General features: G+C 38.1%; 1 protein-coding gene across 1 annotated transcript in view; it reads left to right on the top strand.

The window, feature by feature from the left end:
• STAG1 (STAG1 cohesin complex component) overlaps window positions 1-21,952 on the top strand; it is a gene marked incomplete at both ends in the record, with an annotated part of 149,631 nt that overhangs the window by 81,426 nt on the left and 46,253 nt on the right. The window contains 6 exons of the mRNA XM_082003812.1: window positions 91-214; window positions 8,457-8,555; window positions 13,550-13,629; window positions 16,120-16,227; window positions 18,525-18,639; window positions 20,826-20,943. Coding sequence (XP_081859938.1) covers window positions 91-214; window positions 8,457-8,555; window positions 13,550-13,629; window positions 16,120-16,227; window positions 18,525-18,639; window positions 20,826-20,943 — 644 coding nt within the window. The remainder of the gene's footprint in view (window positions 1-90; window positions 215-8,456; window positions 8,556-13,549; window positions 13,630-16,119; window positions 16,228-18,524; window positions 18,640-20,825; window positions 20,944-21,952) is intronic.

The raw sequence follows: 21,952 nt of genomic DNA, 5'->3' as shown, positions 1-21,952 counted from the left end.
ATATTGTAGGTAGGGCAGTGGGAATGAGAAGTAAATGGTATGTGTTTGTAATCTGGTTAAATTCTTTTTCTTTTCTTTTTTCCTTATTAGTGATGCTATTGCTGAGATTAGAGCTGTCTGTATTGAAGAAATTGGTGTCTGGATGAAAATGTACAGTGATGCCTTCCTGAATGATAGTTATTTAAAATATGTTGGTTGGACACTACATGACAGGGTAAGTACTGTGTATTACTGTACATAGCAGAGTGTACTGTAGGTAGCTGGTGTTATACTACCAAAGGATTGTCTAGTATATCATCTTTGATTTGTAAAGAGATTGTTCTTCTTTCTTGCCTGTTACTTACCTTTCAACCAGTTTATTTCAAAGTATTTATTTAAATTAGGATACAGTAGTCCCAGACTGCATGCTTGCTTTATGTGCTTTTTGTGTTTTCAGTCTCTGTTAGAATATCTTAATAGAAATGTTTCCATGGTGCTTTTCTTCTGATTACAAAAGAAAGACAAGCCTCCTCAGATCACCCCTGAGAACCTTGTGTCTGAAGCAGAATGGAAAAGAGGTTTCCAGATGTGTTTTCCATTAACATTTCCCAATAGTTAGAGGAAAGAGAACTTCACTGGCTCCACAGCCAATGGAATTCTCATCAATTCATTTTCCCTTGAAGAATCTCTTCAAGGTTCTCTTTACCTTTTCCTTCAAGAAATTGTTGAAACACCAGGTGAAAGCAAAAAGATTTATATCCAAAGGTTCTGTCTTATCTCACCACAGTTCTTTGTACTGGTGGTATCCGCAACACGTCTCTGCTGGGTGGCAACAGGCCTAATTACCACTCCGTTCCTGCAGCGAGAGTAGCCCATTCCTAACGCTACTGTAGAACAGGACTTTGCGCTTCTGACTGTATGGAGTTTTTGTACACCAGGCAGCAACTGGGACTATCCATCCTACCACTCACACCAAAACCCCTAGAAACGCTTGTTCTACTCTAAACTCTTTTGCTAACATTATCCAAAGAAAACAGATGAGACCTACCTATAGTGTTGAAACGCTTATTAAATTCCAACATCCTGATTCAGACTATTCTGTTTTTTCTAGGGGCACTGCTGGAGGAGGGGGGAGAGTTTGCAAGTTCATTCTGAGGACTTGCATAACCGGTAGTTAACAGCTGATTCTTTAAAAAGATTATTGCTTCAATAACTTCGGACAGCATATTAACAGAGGATATGACTCAGTCACTCTTTTGCTGAAGTCTGAACACGATCTGTTAGAAAGATGTTAGCTTTCGCTAAGGAAAGAAGTTAGCTGCCACTGGTTCTTTTGCTTTGCCTATAGCTGACAAGGATCTGCATCCTACCTTGATCTGGACCAGCAATTTACATGTTAAGAGTATCCTCTGTACTTTACAGACTAGATATGTGATGTCTTTCTGCTCTAAACCTGTAGTTCTCAAACTTTTTCTTTACAAACTTTCCCCAAACTTTTGCATTACATCTCATTGTTACAAAACTTGACTGGGGGGAGATCCTGCTTACTGCTAGAGTCAACCATGATCACTGTTTACTCTAGGGATACTACACTTTCTATCATTAAAGCTTGGACATGGCCAGGCTGGCATGGCCATTGCCGTGCTTTGAAGGGCAGAGCTGCTGCTCCCTCTGTGTACCTCATTTTTAGCATTGGTGTGCCTCACTAGTAGGCATGCTTCAGGAGGTGGAGATCATTGCTTCAAGTTACCAAATCAGTGGGGAGGTCTACTCAGGCTGGAGGATTAGGATTTTAGGTGTGGTGGAGATCTTTTAATTTAAAAAACTATCCCTTGAATAATTGCAGTGGATTTTTTGGAGCACGCTCTAATCATAGCAGAACATTTCCACCGAGTAGCGCTTCCAGTGGGAGAGCAGAATCTAGTAGTGTTGCACTTCGCAGTTCTCACTCCCCTTGTAGTATCTGTGAAGTCCAGCCATTTCTCACATAACTCCCTTTAACCATGTGTGAAATCCAGCCATTCCTCAGTGCACTGTCTGTGACTGGTGTCAGCTTCTCACACTGTTTATCTGTCACATCCAACAATTTCTCATGTCATATCCAATAGTTTCTCACATCCTCTTTGGTTAGCTTAACCTCAGGCCAGGGTCTAGTCATTTGCCTGAAGCCTTAACATATATTTTTATGTCAGCTTTTTTAAAATTAATATGTTCTTTCATGTCAGACAAATTTTAAATTACAGTGCTATGGTAAAAAAAAAATGGTTTTCCATCTGGAACAGACATAGAAGAATTCCATCAGGCTACTCTCTTGCCTCTGCTTGCTTTGTAATATTTATTGTTGCAGGCCTCAGAAGTGCCTTGAGGTTCTCAGTCTTTAAATCACTAGCTAATCAGTGTGTTTAATATCCTGGTACACGTGGTAGGTGATATTTTAAAATTTATAGTGTGTGTTTAATATATAGAGAGAGACAGTAAGTAGACTAGAGGAAGAATCAGAGGCAAGTGAGCCATGTGTCAAAGGATGAAAAGGGAGAGAACGGAGAGAAAGAGACATTTGGGGAGGCACAGAACATAGGAAGGAAGTGCAATGGGAAGAATATATTGAAAAAAGATGGAATAAGAGCCAATTAAAAATGCAAACCCTCCAAAACTACTTGAAAAACTTCCGGCCAGTACCCAAGTTTCTTGATGTTGCTTTGCTTTGGTCAGGAGATAATTTTTGCTATGATCAGTGCTTAATATACTGAAAAAATTAAAGCTGAGGCACTAGTCGTAAGGTATTTCCATTTCATATGAATAGAAGTCACCTCAAAATGATTAACTCCTCTAGAAGCTTGCTTCTACAAAAAAGAGAGGAGGCCACATTGCAAGAGATTCATGAGCAGTTTCATATTCTACTTCAGAAAACATACAAATTTAAACCACTGGGAAGATACAGTTCTTACCCTTCTTTGTAGTAGCTCCAGTGTAGTCTTTCAGAGGTAGGATGCAGAAGTTTAGTTCTCTAATTTCAGAAATGTGTATATTTTGTATGTTAATCCTGCCTCTTTCCCAGATTTCAGATGAATGTCTATAGGGATTTTTGGTTTTTATATAGATTGCTTTCTCATTTGAATATGGGTTTCTTGTTCTGCCTTTCTCTCCTCTTAAGCATCTTTTTCATTCCCATGGGTCTAAGAGCATAAATTAAAAATATCTAAAACTATAATAAGTGTTAAAGCAAACTGTCCAGTCTGAATTTTCACCTGCCTCATTGATGCATGGAACTGTTCTGAGACCGTAGTTGTGTCTCTAGAGACCCGGACAGTCATGGTTCTTCAACCAGTTCCTAACACATAAGAAAATGCCTTTTCCTTCTTTGCATGCCTCTACTTTACTTATTGTCTATTTCTGTGAAAAGAATGATCCCAGGGTCCTCTGAATACTTCATAGTGATGGCATCCTATCTTAAAAGAATGAAAAACTAGAACTTGTTTTTATTAAGGTTATATATAAACTGAAATTGTAGTTTTTCCAAACTTTCGAATGCTTACCTTTATATAAATCTCCTTGGTACGTAATTTCCTTGGTTTTGGAAAAGCTTGAGAAAATTAAAAAAAATGCATCAGATGATACATAGTATCTTCATAAATGGTATAGAGTGGGCCTGTGCAGGGAGAGCACAACTGCTTGCTCCTGCCGGGAATACTCCTGCCATAGCTACTAATGCACTGCAGGACACCTTCATCTGTTCCTCTCTGGCAGTGTAACTATTTCTGTCATTAGGCAGCAGATTACCTCAAAGTATACCACCCTAGAGCATCAAAATACAACACGGTGTATCACAGTCGTCCCATAAACTGTGGGATTGAAGATACTCAGTTTGCTACACAAGAGAAAAAACCAAACAGTGCAGTCTGCAGAAATATAGTAGGGCAAAGAGCTGAGCAAATTAATTATCTATTGCTAAAACCTGATACATTTTTAAAAAGAGCAGAATACCCTTAATCACCAAAAAAGTAATTGGAAGAATCCAAAAGAAGAAACATGAAGTGTGAAAAGAGAGAAACGACTTTGCTCAAATGGCTCTTGACCACCCGGCTACCCACCCACCTACTTAAAAAAAAATACTTAAAACTGTTTCTGGGGACTCAAAAAGTCATCATCTCTGTGTGATCTAAGCCTTTGTCTGGTGTGTGAGCTGACACATAGCAGCGCACCTTAAATTACCATTTCTGGAGCTGTGGTATCCCTGAATGTTAAGAGAAGTCTGGTTCTCATTGGGAGGTGGCAAACTGACACTCAGCAGTTATCAACTGTATGGAACATTAATAAGAATCTGAGCTGGCTCGATGCCAGGCTGTAGATCACTGTGAGACTTGCACAAGAGTTCCAGAGTGTTGGTTTGAGTCCTGTGATTAGCATGTTAAAAAATATGAAAATGGTGTGCTGCCATCAGAATGGATTCTTTTTCACAGGGCTGCCATGTTAAAGAGAGTTTTGTGTAGAGCATGACTCTCTCAGACAAATGTAGGCTACCCCACACTGCTATCATGAAAGGTGTATGTATTGATTTTTGCTTCATTAGCAGTGGTAACAATTTTTTGCTCAGGAGTGACTGGAGGATTTTCTCAAAAAAAATAGGGAAAATAGGAGAAATGTTTGTCATTTAACAGTGTTAATAAACACTTGATGTTTTTGTTTTAAGTTCTAATTTCAAATTGTAAATAAAACAAAACGTTAGCAATGAAGTATTAGTGTGAAGCATTTCTCATATTAATGAAAAAGAATTTTAGATAACAAAAATAATAAAAATACATAGTTACCTAAAAACACTTCGAGAAAAGGGGATTTACAGGAATAATTAGACTGGAGAAGGAGGCATGCATAGAACTGATGTCAGTGTGGATAAATTCAGGATTCAGCAATAATCAAGTGTCACAATTATAAATTGGACAAAACCCCAAGTAAGTATATTTTTCTGAAAGATGAAACTCAGGAGAATGGAAGGTCTTAGTTGTTAGAATGCTGATAATGCAAATGTTTGGTCCATTATTTAGAAAATGGTAAGGCTTTCCTTTCAGCTATGTTCTTCTGTCTGTAAAGCATAGATGTGACTACACAAAAATAGCTGGAAAGAGATGCTCATTTTCTTTAACAGAATTAAAGGTATTGCATAGTCGTAAATAGTTGCTGCCTTGGGTTGACTCATACTTACTATGAACTTCAGCTCAGAATTGCAGAAAATCTGGCTAAAATCTAGTCGGGGAAGTATTTTTGCTTATTCTTTTCCTGCTTAAAGCAGAGTTCACTGTATATCCAATGTTTCTCATTGACATTCATATTTTCTAAAAAAACCCTCTAGTGTCATTTTTTCCACAGCTTTCTGTAGCAGTTTGAGTGCCTAACTATGTTTACCACTAAAAAGTTCTTCCTCACATAAACTAAAGTCTGTGTTGTAATTTTATTTTATTTCTTCTCCTACCCACTGTGCATGTAAAAATTGACAATTACTTTTTTCCTCTTCCTTCAAAGCAAACTAACTTTTCTTTGTTGTGCTACAAAGATACTTACAGAAAGTTTTCTTTATTACCTCGTGTGTCTATTCCATACTGTGCCCAGTATTTTCTATTTTCTCTTCCTTCTATTTTTTGTGTTCCTTTTGTGCTCAACCTCCCAATTAATTAATAAGTTATACATGCTCATCTCTCAGTTAAGTTAGTCCCTTTCTGTCCTTGCTCTGCATCCCTGTGTTTGCAGCTTTTACCCTGGCATAAGTTTCTTAGGAATTACCCTAACTTTAGCATTCTTACCCGCTTACCTCCTTGCTAGATAGGAAATTTCTTTCTGGGAAGTTTCTTTCCCCAGAAAGTGTTTGGGGTGTTTATCTCATAGTTACTCAAGAAGCATCTCGTGTCTGGCATGTTGATGATCTGTGGGACATTCTACTCGTCTATTCTGGACTTAGTGCACTGTATCCATGTACACCTTTTCTTCTGGACTCTTGTCTGGGTCATTGCTGTTCATGCCTCCCTGTGGATTCCTGTTACTAATCTCCGCTGACTCTATTTTAAAACCATCTTAATAGGATTAGCAAGCTGACATGCAGGGGCTCTTTCTTTTCCCAAGAGATGAATTCCATCCTTGACCAACAGTTAAAAAAAACAGACCTTTTTATTATCAGAGAAGGTCCTCCTCATATCATTTGTTTGCGAGAAAGGCAGTCATTTCCAGGGGTTGCCTCTGTGTCTCCAGGGCCTCTGCTGTCAGCTAGAGGGACCAGGTGTAACACAACCTTTCTCTCTTCCTCACCTGCTCCTACACTCACTTGTCTTCTACCTCAGATCTGGTGAGCGCCAGGGGATAGTAGCCTGGTTCAGTATGCTTTTGTTAGTATCTGGCTTCAGTCTCCTGGCAGGCCATGCAAGTACCAAATGTTCTCAGGTTTGCTTCCTATCTACCTTGCTTGATTTGCTCACCTAAGACTTGCAGAGACCCTCAGTATTGGGCCCGAACTTAACTCTGGGACCATTGATCCACAGTGTTCGGTGAAGGGCTTTAGACTCCCTGGGGACTCCAAACCTTATCTGCACGAGTCTTGGGTCTCATTGCTGCTGGCACTGCTTTTTTTTCTGTACCTAATCAATTTAGAGTTTTGCATGTTTGGACTACAGCACGGGCTGAATAAGCCATCTGCTCACAAGTGGGACAGTCTTCAGTGGAGCTGTAACTGAACCTGCTACCTCACTGTTGCTCTGTAGCATTCATCACTTGCCAACGCTGATACTGATCTTCTGTGGCTAAGTAAGCTAAGGCCTTAAGAGGCTTACATCTTCTTCTAATGCTTAGTGATGACTCCAGAGATCCTGGCCTTTCTGAATGCCAGACAGCACAGGAAACACCATTTCTGGTACTGCAATATAGGTACCATTGAAAGAAGAATGACAAGCAGCATTTCTCTGTGTTTATTTAGTAGTTGGTCACATCCGTATAGATTTTTTCTTCAAGAAAGTTCTTTTCTGTACCTTGTAAAGATCTTCTGGTAGATCCTTTAAACATAACTCATCTCATTGGGTTTCTCTACAGTGGTAGTCAAAAAGATCCCTAGAAGAGAGCATGAGTGCTCAAAGACTCCTCGCAGATACAAGGAGAGGATTTCTCAGGAACAATAGTTCTTCAAGGAAAAGTTCTTCTGAAAATCCTCCTTTCAACTTCTGTCCTTCTTTTATATTCTATTTCAATTTTTTAAATTGGTGCGAAGGAGGAAAGAAACTTAAAAATAAGGATTTTTAGCTTTTGTTTTTATGTCAGTCTCTGAATGTTCTTTCAGTTTTTAGCCTGAGCAGTTTTTTAAATACAGACTTGATTATAGAATAGACAGGCTCAGAAATGAAGCCCTCTGGGTATGCAATTCTATTTATAAAGTTCAGTAATTCGTATTAGTTCTTGAGCAGCTTAAGGCCTTTGACTTGGTAGTGTACTCACTTTCATAAAAGTAAGTTCACATTGCAGTGAACTCTACAGATTATATTTGAGCAGATTTGTGTTTATAACCTTTTTGCTATCTACTGATATTTTTCAACAAGAACCCATAGTCTGCCAAGACTATGCAATTGAGCCAAGTTGTACATTTGCAGCCAGCCAGGTGATGTGCATGTTCCCAGAGAATCCAGCCCTTCTCTTTATCATTGGTGTTCCTATTGATGGCAAACCTTTATCCATAGGCACTGTCTCGTGTTGCCTGCATTTTCTGCCTACAGCCCACCAGATCAAAGGAATCCCCGTCTAAAGAGCAGCTGGGAATGAGCTGCTGCCACCAGAAAAACTCAAGACAGACAGACACAAGCTGCTCTTCTTCCCGAGGGTTCCTCAGGCTGTGGCTTAGATGCATTGTTCTTGTGGCAGCAGCCTGCTCCCCACTGGAAGGTCTCTCGGGCCTTTTGCATCCTTCAACTTCTAAAAAATTTCAGAATAATAAATCCAGTGTGTATTCCTTCTGTCCCTGGAAAAAGGAAAGCCAATGCTTGGAGACGGCTGAGTTGCTTGAGTGGGCTTCACACAGCCCCTGCTCAGTCATTCTGAACGCTTGTGCATTGACTTGTAAAGGCCAGATATCAGGCAGAAGTTACCTGTAGTCTCTTCCCTAAAGATAAATAGCCGCACAGTCTTCACCAACCACCTTGAGATAAAACATCTTTATTTTGTATTTACGTGCTACATTCTTTATCTTTTTGTGGAGTTACTTGACAGGGAAACAGTAACAGATGTTTAAATGATGGCACATTTAATTCTTTATACATGCAAATAGGGTGAAAATTTAACATTGTTTGTAGGCAGCTGCATGTGGTTTTTGTTTCTTGGCTGAATTGCAAATTGGCTTGGGAAACTCATTTGCATAAAATTTTAAATATACATTAAACAAATTACAATATGATATTATTCATGTGCATTTGATTAGGGTATTCTATCAGCTAATCTTAGTGTGTTTTATTTAGCAAGGTGAAGTGAGGTTGAAGTGCTTGAAAGCTCTTCAGAGTCTGTATACCAACAGAGAGTTATTTCCAAAACTGGAGCTCTTCACTAATAGATTCAAGGTAAGAGTAAATACAATTTTTGGAAGGAGTACAGAAAAGTAAAGTATTGTCTATCTCATCCTGTTGCGATCTTTGAGTCATGTATATTAAATGCAAAAATGAACTCATTTGTTTGTGTTGAGGCTTGTAACGGCAGTAGTAAAACTGTATTACTGAATGCTGAGATTAAGCCAAATTCATTTTACAGTGTTTATCATGTAAGATTTGTCAGGCTTGGCCAGGATGATTATTTATCTGTCTGTATTATTGATAGCTTATATGTTGTCATTATTTAATCTGCTTGTACTTATTTAATTTTAGGTTTATTGAATTTTAAGGACATGTACTGGGTGTTTCACACAATCTAAAATACATTTGAAAGGAACAGCCTGTAACAAAAGAACAACATAAGACAGCTTTTCAGCTGAATATGTGCTTGTGTTTGGAGGAAGAGATACTTTGATCTGCATCACAATTTTCTGCACAGTGAAATACCTTGCTGCAGAACAGGAGTTTACATTGTGCTTGTAGACAAACCCTGAGCATGATTGTCCCGTTTAGGAGATAAGTACTGGAGGAATATTTCATTGGTTTTTTTACTAGCACAAACATGATGACTTTTCGCTTAATATCTTCATGAGAATGTGGCTGTTAATTCACTTTGTGGCATGTCTGCTTTATTTCACAAGTGAAGTATCTAGAGAGATGAGTGTAGAAATACTGTCATTGCTTCTGTTTGGATGCTCTGCAAAGAAAGCTTTCAGGCACTGTCGCCACATCAGTTGGCACCTTTTATCATCGCTTTTGTGTTCTAGAGAGCACAGAACTGTGGTAAAGGCTACTCCCCAAGGAAAGACTAATTTATTCTTGTTTAAATCATGATTATAATGGTGGTGCAAAATGCTGTTCAGAAAAGAACTGGAGGTTTAAATACTTGTAAATAACTACTATGTATGAGACTTTAAAACTTCTCACTGTGGATTTTATACTGCTTCACTGGTTTTGTCTGTCATTGCAGTTACTATTAACTCCTTCAGGTCAATCCAGGAAAGCACAAAATATAGAAAACCTGTCATATCTTCCCTGTATGTAAAAGATTCGTAAAAACATAATGGTAACCTGCCTTTTACCACATTCACTTGAGATGGAGAAAAAAGATGCTTAATCTGCAGTAAAGCCTAGATATTAAGGAAGGCTTTTTGTCCAAAATGATAGTTATATAATAGAACAGACTCTTTATTAATCATCTCCTTCATTTGAGATTTTTTTTAAGGGCAGATTAAATAAATATCTATTGGGAATGAACTAGGTATAGTTGACTTTAAAGTAGGAGATGAAACTAGATCATTTCGTGAGATCACTTGAGGGCCTGGATTCTTCTAATTTTATAAAGTCAGTTTCTGGGACTGCTGCAGTAAAGACAAAGTTTCCTCTCACAGAAGAGTACCTGGCAAACAGGTTCAGACCTCAGACTACTTCTGTAATGCCTCCATAAGTCTGGTTTGCTTGTCATCTCAGAACAACCAGAAATACTAGGTAACTCTCCAGAGAAATGAACCCTCCAACTCCGCTACCTTTCTTGTTCCATCTATGCAGACTTACAGATTTGCTTATATTTGCTCCTTCTGTAATTTGATTATTTTTAAACAGGCCACTAAAACTCTTATAGTCTCTATATCTGCTTCTTTTTACTAGAAAATGTGCTGGGTGCTTCTCTCTTAGCCTCCTATGATTTGTAAGAGGAAATGCTGCTTTGAGTCTGAACCTGTCCCATCCACCAGCAAAACTTTTCAAGAGCGTTGGAGGCGCTTTGAGAAATAGTTCCTCAGTAATATACTTCAAAAAAACTACAGGAACATGAAACTTCTAAATACTTGCTCCTGGCTTTTTCACAACATAGACAATCTTCTTTGTCAGAAGAAGTTAGGTTAGCCTGTGCATTGTTTCTTGATTTAGAATGGCACAAGGAATTTTCATTTCTCTTCAATCTCTGAAAAGATTCAGACAAAAGGGAACCCTGTTAGAAATCCTGATCTTTCTTTTGTTCCATTAAAGCTGTTTTTACTACAGAAATCTGTATCATTATGAAATACATTAGGGGAATGGTGAGTTCAAAGTCTCTGTGAGCCTACAGAACAGATATGTTTAATATGATTTATCGGTTTCAGTTTCCAGCCACATCAAGAGAACAAAAAGCTGGCATTGTCCAAATGCCTGCACTTGGATTTACAGCTGTGCTGACAGGGATGTGGCCTTTGGCACCAGGATGGAGCAAAGTTTCAAATTAATGCTTTTTGAATCTGTGATACATTACTTAAATGTCTTGCCACCACAAACTCTACCACCACTCCCTGAAAAATAATTGACCTAAATGCCATTCTCAGTTCCATGGCTACTTATTTATATTTCCTCATCAGACTTTAATCGACCTGCACAGTTCAGCTGTTACTCAGCTCAATCCATTCAAACTGTCAAGGGAAATCTCTCTAGAGATCTTCTAGCTCTTTAAAGTATAAATTAATTTGATTCAGAATGACTCGTACTGGGGTGTTACTATTTCACCACCTTCCAGATAGCTGTGACAGGGATCTGATAATGTCACTTCTCCAAAGGAAAGATGTGTGTTCCTTCCGGCATTGTTTTGTGTTTCTAGGAGTAGGCGATACACTAGAAAATAAACATTTCTCGTCAAAAAAATTTTGTGCGTCAAAGAGGAGACTTTTGTTTTCCATCAAGAAGTCCTGTCTGATACAAACATTAACTGAAGCTGTGCGGAAAAGGTGTGAATTAGCTCTTCTACAGTCAGTGCCAAAGTCAAGACACCAGCAGATTTAGGTGCAGCCATGTAATTCCTGTCCTTCTTTCTGACCCTTTGCAGGAGAGTGCTGTCTCCACAGCCTGAGAGGCAAAAGGAGATAGATTTGCTCTTCAGCCAGCCTTGTTCACAGACTAATACAAAATTGCAAATTGATCTTCATAGACAGCAAAAATTAAGATTTCGATTTATAAATACAGGCCTGTGTCCTATTCCACCACTGTACAGTGGTACAGGAAATTTCAAAGCAGATTGAGCAGCTGGGGTACGTAACTCACTAATCCACAGAAGCTACACCTTCCAGAGGCATTAGGTGTTCAGATCTCATTTTCAGAGACCATGGTGGCTGGGTGGCAGGTGCCATCACGCAGAGATGCTGGCACCAAGGCAGAAAATAAGAAATGACGCATCCACGCCGTTTATTTTAAGCTTGATGTTTCTGGGAAAAAATTACGAGAAGAGAACATTGGTTTGGGATAAGAAGATACTGCCATGAAACAAATATGAAAGCATCAGTCGGCTTCAAAGTCCAAAAGGACTGCAAATTCAGAGAGGACCTCTTGCTCTGTAGGCAGGAGAGAAGATGCCTTCCTTTCCAGACTTTTTTCAGAGGTGTAGAGGGAGTTTTGTACTTGTGTGCTTACTCCTTTGTGTGCACTTAGTTCTCTCCCTGTGGTATCCTGGAGTTTAAGATACACTTTGAAGGAGTATATGAAATTCCACTGAAACTTCTAAGATCAATATCTCTGGCTGTTCTTTTTCTTGATGTTATTGTTGTTAGCTGTTGTTCCTTGGCCAGGACCTTAGGAAAAATTGACACTGATTTTTTTTTTTGTCTTGTCCATACACAGAATTTCCTGTTTGGAAAGTTATTTCACTGTTTGAGTCTCTTCATGGACTTCTCACAGTCTCTAAAACTGTCTAGATATAACAGTTAAATGCATCAAATTTCCCAGGAACTTAATGGTGATCGATAGAGGTGCATTCAGTCATAGTGACACAAAGTATCTCTACAGACCTGGTTTTGTTGAGGAGTAACACTTGAGATAGCCACAATGCATTCTTTACATACGATTCCTAAATTTCAATATTGAAATAAGCATCAGTTGTTTGATATTCACCTTCAGCCTTTAAATGCCTGGAATAGTAGAGAAAAGAGGTGAACACCTCTTATTTTGTCCTGATATGTGCTTGGTGACTTTCACTGTTGTTTCCTAACGCTTCCCTTGTTGCTTTTCCAGTCCCTGACTTCTATTTTTTCGCATCCCAAAATGTCATATAGTCCTTCCTGAATCAGGTCAAGCCAGAGAAATCAAATTTTATTTTCAGATGGCCCAATTTCTTTTCATTAACTTGATCAGTCAAGCAAAGAACATCAAGACATATTGCATTTTTCTGGATGGATGGAAATTCTCCCCAGATAGGGAGGACAACATACACTAATCACATCTATTTTTGGTCGCCAGTAAGCAAACTGAAACTAAGGGGAAAGAAACCCGTAGGAGACTTCTCATGACTACAGGGTCCTTAGGAGTTATAAAATCATTACAATAGATTGGAAAGTGGTGTGTTTGTCTCTACTAGAAAGATTATAGGAAAATACGAAGCCAAACCATGGAATGTCCTGCTTTCCTGTGGAAGGTCTGTAGTGTAATTCTTGAGATTAGCTTCAAATCTTAAGATGTAGCTGGGTATAAAGGCCACAACTTTACGGGCAATATGCAGATGCATATATTCAGGTGTGATTTTCTTCACAGTATTTCCAAATATGCATATATGCAGCATTCATTACTCTGAAATTATTTGGTTTTGGGGTGGGGAATGAAGCGGGGCAATTTTTCTGCTGTCATCCAACCCAAGCACATTCCTTTTCAGGAAAGGACTGTTAAACAAGACCAGTCCAGAACAGTGCTTCAACTACAAACTCTGCTTGCTTGTTTCCTGGAGAACAAACAAGGATAAGGACTGTTCGTTAAGCACTTGTTCTCATTCCTGTGTACTTGCCTGTTGTCCCATTGTGCATATAGCACACAGCTTCCTAAGATGTGCATTAAATGGTTGAATAATATTAAAGGCCTTTTATGTGTCTAGTTCGAAGATCTTTCTCCCCAGGAGTATTTATTTTGTAATCTGTAGAATTTTTCATCTGAAAGCTGTTTGTGTGTTTCTCCTTTGTCACTGCAATAAAATTCCTTTTCAGGATCGCATTGTATCAATGACACTTGATAAGGAATATGATGTTGCGGTGGAAGCCATTCGATTAGTCACGCTAATACTTCAGTGAGTATTTCTTAAAGCCAATATATTTCCTTTGGAAGTTACCTAAGCCAGTAATATTTAATTGACTTGATTTCTTTGCTTGTGTAATGGAGGGAATGTGTTACTTTACACCTAGTATGAAGTTGAACTGAATATGTAATAATATGGTCGTGAAGCTAAAATAAGATATTCCATCTGATGGAAATACTATAGGCAAAGTATAAAAATGTATTAATGTATTGAGACTATTAGTGCATCCATTGTTGTGGAAGAATGCCAAAGGGAGTTTATACCTTTTGCCAAGGGCAAAATGATTGTCCTCCCCAAAACAAGTATCTTTGGGATACGTTTGCTAAAATAACTCTAGCACTAACTAAGTAAAGACGCAGTGTTAGGAGATTTGATTATCTGACACAGCTGACAAGAGAGTCATCTCTTGTAAAATAAGTTGAGTAAATAAGCTGACGGGGAAAAGATGCTAGCTTCAGCATCCTTGTTTGGGTTATGTGGAGGTGGCAGTGGTAGCTTGTAATTTTAAACGCTTGGCCGTGCAGGAGGACACATGCTTCCAGGGCCCAGCCTTTTGTTACAGAGGTGCAGTGGCTTCACTGGGGCAAAGATCCAGTCCAAAGATCACCCCACGTGCTGACTGTTCAAACCAGCCTGTCCACAGCAGCCTAATAAGTGTGCTTAAGCTTTTATTATATATTTATTAAAACCTATGTTAAAAAAATCTGTTTTGCAAACAGATGCATAGAATTTCTGCATCATACTTTAGACCCAGTGGCTCCACTTTCAAGAACGTTTTTGAACACACAGAATTTGGATGAAAGATTAGACTAGCTTTTCGTTTTTACTAAGGTAAAGAAGTCTGGACCTAATTTTTTTATTTATGGTCACTCTGCTTCACAGATATTAAACTTGTAATACTAGGAAGAAAGGAAGTCTTGTATCTAGTGTTATATTTTTTATGCAAATATAAGAAATATGATCAGAAATGAGATGTAGAACACATCTATTCCCTACATTATTAGCAGCATTTGGGAACACAACAAAATTTTAGGTCAAAAATTATCCAGTGCACCTTTTTTTTTTTCCCTGTCCTGTTTTCTCTTTGGTTGCCTGATGAAAACATAGCAAAATGCATTTAGCACCAGAAAAATATGGGTCACGTTGAACAGCACAGGGCAATATTCTGGCAGGTAGGAACTCCAAAAAGATCTCACGAACATCGTGGTGGGAATTACCAATTAAAAATTATTTGTAGTATGTAGCCAAATGATGTATAGAGTCCTGATACATAAATGTTCCTGATGAATGCTGACTAAACAAGGAGGGAAGTAATGTTCCTGTATGCAACAGTGGTAATATTTTGATATCACTGATGGAATATGATTGTTCCATGGCTCATAGCATTTTTTCAAGAATACTGCTGAAAAATGGAAGTTCATCTGAGTTTCAGAAAACTCACGCACAAAATCTTCCTTGAGCTCAGAAACTGCAGAAGCCCCAACTATGTTGTTTACCCAAGACAAGGGTAAAAGGTGGCTTATTCTTGTCAATAAATAGAAAATAAACTTCTCTTCATCTTTCCATGATGTCGAAAATGAAGTCTATATCTAGTCAGCACAATAACTACTGTTAAAGTGATGGGCAATTTATTGTATCAGCATTATTGTAATTCTAAATGCACACCATGATTCAGTCCTAAAGTGGTCACGTGTTGATTTCATGGGTGGATGCCCAGTGCTAGTTCTGTATCCTCACTTTGTGGCGTTATCTGATTTAGTTTTCTACTGCCCATACCCAGAGCATTTCTGTGTCTTCTCCCATTGCTGAGGCAGTTTTATCCACCTGGGCTGGCCCCTTTAGCAGCTGGAATTGGGAATATTCCTTCCTATTTACCAGACCAGCAGAGAGGCACCTCCTGCCCCGCAGCACACAAGAGCACATCACAGTGGACTGTCACATGAAGAGACTTAACTCCTGACGATGGAGTAGGTCAGGAGGCTGAAGCACGTTTTCCCAGTCCCAGATTTGAATACGTTAAAAATTAATAACCTTGAAAGCAAACAGACGTTGCTATAGAAGTAAATAAGCTTAAGCAAGCAATTACATTTTCGTCATGTAACATTCTAGGTTTTTAGTTGAATAATGTTTAGTAATGAGCATTTGGCATCTTGCAATATATGCCTTGTAGTTAGCATCATGGTCTAAATAATTAAGCAGGGCAAGATTTGCAAGCAGTGATAATGTTTTTAAAATTATATTTCTTTTTTTTGTTTGATACAACTGGTAGAAGGAAATCAGACAAACTTTCAGTCTTACAGGCCCTTTAAGTGTCTCTGTACTTAGAAATTGAACCAAAGATCCTTGAAGTCAATGTTCAACCATTTAGGATTTTGTATGAAGGAAATCAATCTTGTAGCTGTCAAAAGTAAGTTATGGGAGGTGAGGGGATTGAAATTAAACAGTTGGTTTACTTCAGGTGTTATTTTCTGACTCTTTCAGTGGAAGCGAAGAAGCTCTGTCAAATGAAGACTGTGAGAATGTTTATCACCTGGTGTATTCAGCACACCGGCCTGTTGCAGTAGCAGCTGGGGAATTCCTTCACAAAAAGTAAGTTATCAGGTGCCCTGGAATAAGACCAGATTTGTCAGTGCTTCCTAGTAGTAAGATCAAAAGGCAAAGAAGCAATAAAGTGAAATATCCCAAAGTAGCAAATCAGATATTTAGTTTAAAACAGATACTTACTCTCTTGTTTAAATTCAAGACCTAAAGACTTGAAGAAACTGAATTTACATTTTTCTTGTTCTATAATTCAGATCACTTTTTCCTAACTCCTCAAGGGTTAAATATACAAAAGCTGCATATACCTCTAAAGTTGGTTTAAATCCTGCAGCTCTTGCTGAATTCCTGTTGTGAAAATATATAGGGCCTATACATCCCTGATGGTCTACCTGATAGGCAGTCATAATTTTTATGAAGTTTTAAACCAGTCTATTTCTAAATTGTGAACTTGAGAGGTTTTTATGTAGTAATAATTAAGAAAGTTGTTTCTAAACTCACTGACTTTCCCTAAAAATACATTACACCATGGTTACAGCTTTCACATACCCACTATGACAAAGGAAATGAGCTAGGTTTTCCATGGATGTGAATCACACCGCATCAGTAACTATAACCAGGACATTGCCACATCTTAGTAGTCAACCTTTTCATTTTAGTGTTTGCAGTAAAGTCTTTTAGCAGTAATTTTATTTTTTCACCCCATGGGTTGTGACATTAGAGTTCTTTAATATATTTGTAGAGTATTTATATCAGAATCCAGGTTATCTGATTTTTCATGACAAGATACGTGATAGAAAAAAATGTCATAAAAATATCTGTTTTCCTTTGCCAGTGTTCTAGTTTTCTGTGTTTTATTAGTGATTTAGAGGTTCGCATTGTAACTGTAAGCTTTCATTGGTGGATGTCTGGAATTCCATCTTTGTGATCGGGCTTTATGTGTTCCAAGAAATTAATTTACAAAATTCAGTTACATTTAGTTTCCTACCTGACATTTTACAAGTTACAGGGAAGGGTTAGGTTCTTTTTAAAAGTGTATACTGAAATTCCTTTGTTAATCAATGTGTGACAAAATAATTTTGAAAAATGCCTCGAAGGTAAATGAAGACATATCTACACCTTAGTGCACTTAGTGTAAAGACAAAACTTTATCCTAGCTTTTCTTTACAGCGAGATACTATGCTATGTCCTAGAAATGTTTCTCAAGGTAAACAGCACTGAGAGAAGATTGTTCCATTCCTTACACTCATTTTCTCTTTGTTCCTGCTCACACATACGAGCTGGTGCTCCATTTAAATAAGTTAAAATCTACTTGAGGCATTTGAGGTGGGATTCATGTCACCTAATTTTATACATTTAAATATCGCTTTCTACGTGTAAGCTAGTCATTAAACTTTCTCTCTGTAGTTAGCAAAGGAAATCAAATACTACAGAGGATCACTGACTCAACCCCAAGGTGCATGATACTTTTATAGATATTTTTAAGATATTTCAGCACCTGCAGAGGTGCTCATTCATTATCTGTTAAGATAAGCAGGGGGGAAGAGGTGATGTCTTTAACTAAAATACAACATTTGTGTATAACTCATCCTTCTCTTTTCAGTGAATTACAGTAGTGAAGTCGGGAATACTGTGTTTCACATTTCTAATTTGCTTTGTGACTGCGGTTCCACTGTAAAAGCAAGGAACAGTTTTCAAAAACTTCTCGAAGTAGAACAATCGTTGCTGTTACTGTAATGTAGGCACATCTGAGATCTCTTGAAGCTAATAAATTTGAGTGTTGAGAGTAAGTTTGGAACTAGGCATGCATCAGGGAACTCAATGCAGAATGTATAATTTACCTGAAAAAAAAAGCAAATAATTGACTGGTAGCTTGCTTTTTCCTTTATGCTGCTACTGGTACCTGAGGTTGGTTGCTTAACGGGATGTCAAGTTTGTTCATACCACACCCCAGTCAGTGTGACCACATTGAAGACACCGCCAGAGTTCTTAAGGCACTAGTGGAATAAGTGCTATCACCATTGTAAGACTTGATAAGTTAAAAATGCAAAACTGTACAAATTATGCAAATATAAAAAATTGTGCAAAATCCTTCAATATAAATATGTTTTTGCGAGCTTTTTCCAGTGTGAAATTCTTCCATCCCTGTGAACTTGAAGATTCTGAAGAAAAATTCATCTCTTCAGACAGGCAGAGGTCATGCCCTCTTTCCCTTGAAAGAAGTAGCTTAAGATACTTTTGCTGTGTTTTATGAACAAATTACACTATCAAGAATGAATGCTCATCATATTATTGCACAAATGAGATTTGTTTTTATAAACATGATAGCTCCTTTTGCTTATTTTTAGACTGTTCAGCAGACATGATCCCCAAGCTGAAGAGGCTCTAGCAAAGAGGAGGGGGCGAAATAGTCCAAATGGAAACCTTATTAGAATGTTGGTTCTTTTCTTTCTTGAAAGTGAGGTAAAAAATTTCATTTTTAAACTTTACATGTTTTTAATAGAGCCTGGAACTTAACTAGTGATTTATCAATATACATAACAAGATGTCTGTCTTTTCTGAAATTATGAAAAAAAGGAAATGCTGTATGTCCTCTACACTGCCCCCCATTTCCTTGTACATCAAGTAAATTCAACTCAAAATCTTCTTCATGATTTATTTTGCTCTTGCATGTCCCCGCTGTACTCTACTGCATTGCTGATAGTATGGTGGCTTCCAGGATTCATTGCTACGTAGAAATACAACTGGTTCTTTTTTTAAGATAACTGTGTAAGGAGTATACCTCTGGAGTTACTTTTTATGGAGTAAATTATTTTCAACCAGAACGGAACAAAAATTACATAGTATCTCAAATTATGATTAGAATCATAAAATAATTCAGAGTGGAAAGGACCTGAGGGTCGTTCGCTCGAAGCAGAGCCAGCTGTTAGATTAGACAAGGTTGTTCAGGGCTTTATGCAGTTGCATCTTGAAAAAGCTGGAGGATGGAGACTGCAAGCATACATTAAGTGTTTGATGAACACATTCAGGATGGGATTGTGCTCATAGTTTAGGTCTATAGAGAGGGCATATGTGGGAAGCTTTATGGTAGACATACTAATACTAATTCAGGTGGGGAGTGGCAGTGGAGTGGAGGAAAACTTGAGAAGATAAACTATCAGGTACAGGATGCTCTGTAGAGCGGGAAAGGTTTAAAAATGATACATTTGGTAATGAATAGGTGGCCAAGGAAGACAGAAAGGAATGCAGAAATGTTTCTCTAGAGAATAGGGGTAAAAAGCAAAAGGAAAGGTATTGCAGTAGGATATTTTAATTGTTATGAATCCTTGAACAAGAGACTTGACTGTGAGAATTAAAAGAAACACAGTCAGATGCTGAGAAGGAAGGATAACATTTAGGTACAGTGTTAATGTTAACATTTTTTAGCAACACCTTATAAACCTATGAGTTAAGCCTACTTGTGTGAGCCTTCAGCCTGCTATCTGAATGTATTTTTAGTTCTAGCTTCTTAAAAGCTTACACTGTAGTAGATCATTGTATTTTCTGGTGAAAATACCTTAAATCTGAGCATGTGTGATTACCTAGTGTTAAGGTTGTCTATCCTGAGGAGAAAAGAAACTCAGGTTTGCTCCCAAAGCCTTGATCAGCAAAGAGCCTTCCCCTGCAAGCCATATGCTGCTCCCTGAGATCGCTTCTCTCTCAGGGCCAGTTTTTGCTATTGCTGTTTTTGAGAGAGTTGTTAGGAACAAAGTAGAATATTATGACTCCAGTTTTAATAAAGAGTTAGTGGAATTGGGAGTTCGTATCTGTATAGGACTAGAAGATTTAAGCACTGCAATCTGAGAGGGTGCATTCAGAAGAGGGAACAGGCAAACCTGTGACCACCAGCCGTAAGCTCTGTGGCGCATGACATTTTGCCCAAAGCTATTAGAAACAGAAGAGTAAGTAAATGTACTGACACTCTTGGGTGTGTAAATGTACACTCTTGGATGTTTTACAGTTAAGGAGTAAGTCCCATGTCTGGCAAGCAAATGAGAACTGCATATTGTGCTTGTTGCTTTCTGGTAGTGGTTAAAGATCAGCTTATAAAACAGTAGCAGCCTATGGATTATTTTTCTCACTTCACAACAGTTGTGTTAATTCAGGTAAAAACATTTTTTGCAGTTAAAGTTAGTGTTAATTACATACCCCCTGAAATTAGTAGGATTTCTGCTACTGTTTTCAGAGCATGTAGCAGCATGTATGAAAGAGAAATGCCTGTTCAAAACGAGTATATTACTCTCTCTTAGTCTCATGTCTCACCATCTCTCCTTTTTTATAATGCAGTAAGAAAGTGAGGAAAGGTAAGTTTATGTCTTCTAGGTCAAAACTCTGAGAAAGATTCCGCCCACCCCCCCAAACCAAGCTGCTTTATGGAAAAGAAAATCAATTTGGTTTTATTCCATTTTCTATTAAAACATAGCCACATTGCTGTGCAGTTGTAGCATTCAGTTGGAAGACCTTCCAGAGTTAGTTTCAAACTGGATTTTCTTTCCCACTAATGTAAGAGTACATGCCCAGGACACTCTCCATGGCCAAATGATTGTGAAAGTTGAAGAACTGCTGCTTGTACCAGAACACTGCACTGATAGTTGCTTTGGATTTTCTAGTTGCACGAACATGCAGCCTATTTGGTAGACAGTTTGTGGGAGAGCTCTCAAGAACTGTTGAAGGACTGGGAATGTATGACAGAATTGCTCTTGGAGGAACCAGTCCAAGGAGAAGAAGGTATTTGTTTAACCTCTGTACTTTATTGATATTGCACAATATTGTTAATTGTTCCTTAAAAAGATGTTTCACTGTGGGCAGTAGAGGTATTTATGTTGTGGTTTGTTTAGAATGCAGATTTGAAGAAGATTATAGTTTAATCCATTTTTAATACACTTTTCTTCAAAAGTAGCATTTTGGTACTCTATTTTTCATCTTGTGAAGTCTGCTGTACTGTGGTTCCCTAATATTAAAGGCTAGGATGACTTCTTGTCTGAATGTTCAAATAACTAGTGTATACATGAACATTTCAATAAATTAAATAGCTAATACAATTTTGAATAAACAAGCACTTCAGGTGTTGTTCATGAAATATGGGGCTTTCCTAGACAATGTTAAAACCTTATGAATTCTCAAGTGAAAAGGAAAAAAAAAAAAAAAGATGGGATTCTTTTGCCATTAGTTTCGAATCTCCTTTCACTAATAACAGATCTCTGTGCACAAGGTAGCCAGGAAGGTTGGTGGCAAAAGAGTCCCTAATGGTAATGAGTGTCATTCAAGATCCTTCCTAATCCTTTAGGATTCTCCTGCTTCAGGGACTTTCACAGGGGTTAGGTGGTTGAAAAGCCGATGTACTCTTACTGCTTCCTAGCACGATGTGCTCCTCATCTCAATGTTTCAAAATCTGCCCTTTTGATATCCATCTGCTATAATTGTATTTATATGGTAATTTCCTTAGGAAATTAGGCACTTTGGTTCTTTGTTTCTGCATAGCCTAGTGAGGTTTGATCCTCTAGACGTGACCAGAAGTACTCCCAAAGAACAGAAATAATAATTCATGACGGTGAGAATATCTTACAAGGAAGTGACAGTGAACAGTCAGTCGCTCTCTGTCCTCCATCACCCTCTTTATTTTGTAGATTTTTGTTATATTCCAGTTCACTCATCCTTTTTCCAGATTACATTTCTCTGGACTTCTTTCAGTTCGGCCATATCCATTTTGAGAAGATGTGAGTGGTAATTCAAAGAG

This window comes from Phaethon aethereus, assembly GCF_964289735.1.
Source record: "Phaethon aethereus genome assembly, chromosome: 9".
Lineage (NCBI taxonomy): Eukaryota > Metazoa > Chordata > Aves > Phaethontiformes > Phaethontidae > Phaethon > Phaethon aethereus.
Note: the sequence above shows the minus strand (reverse complement) of the source record. Positions and strands in the feature narration are given on the sequence as shown.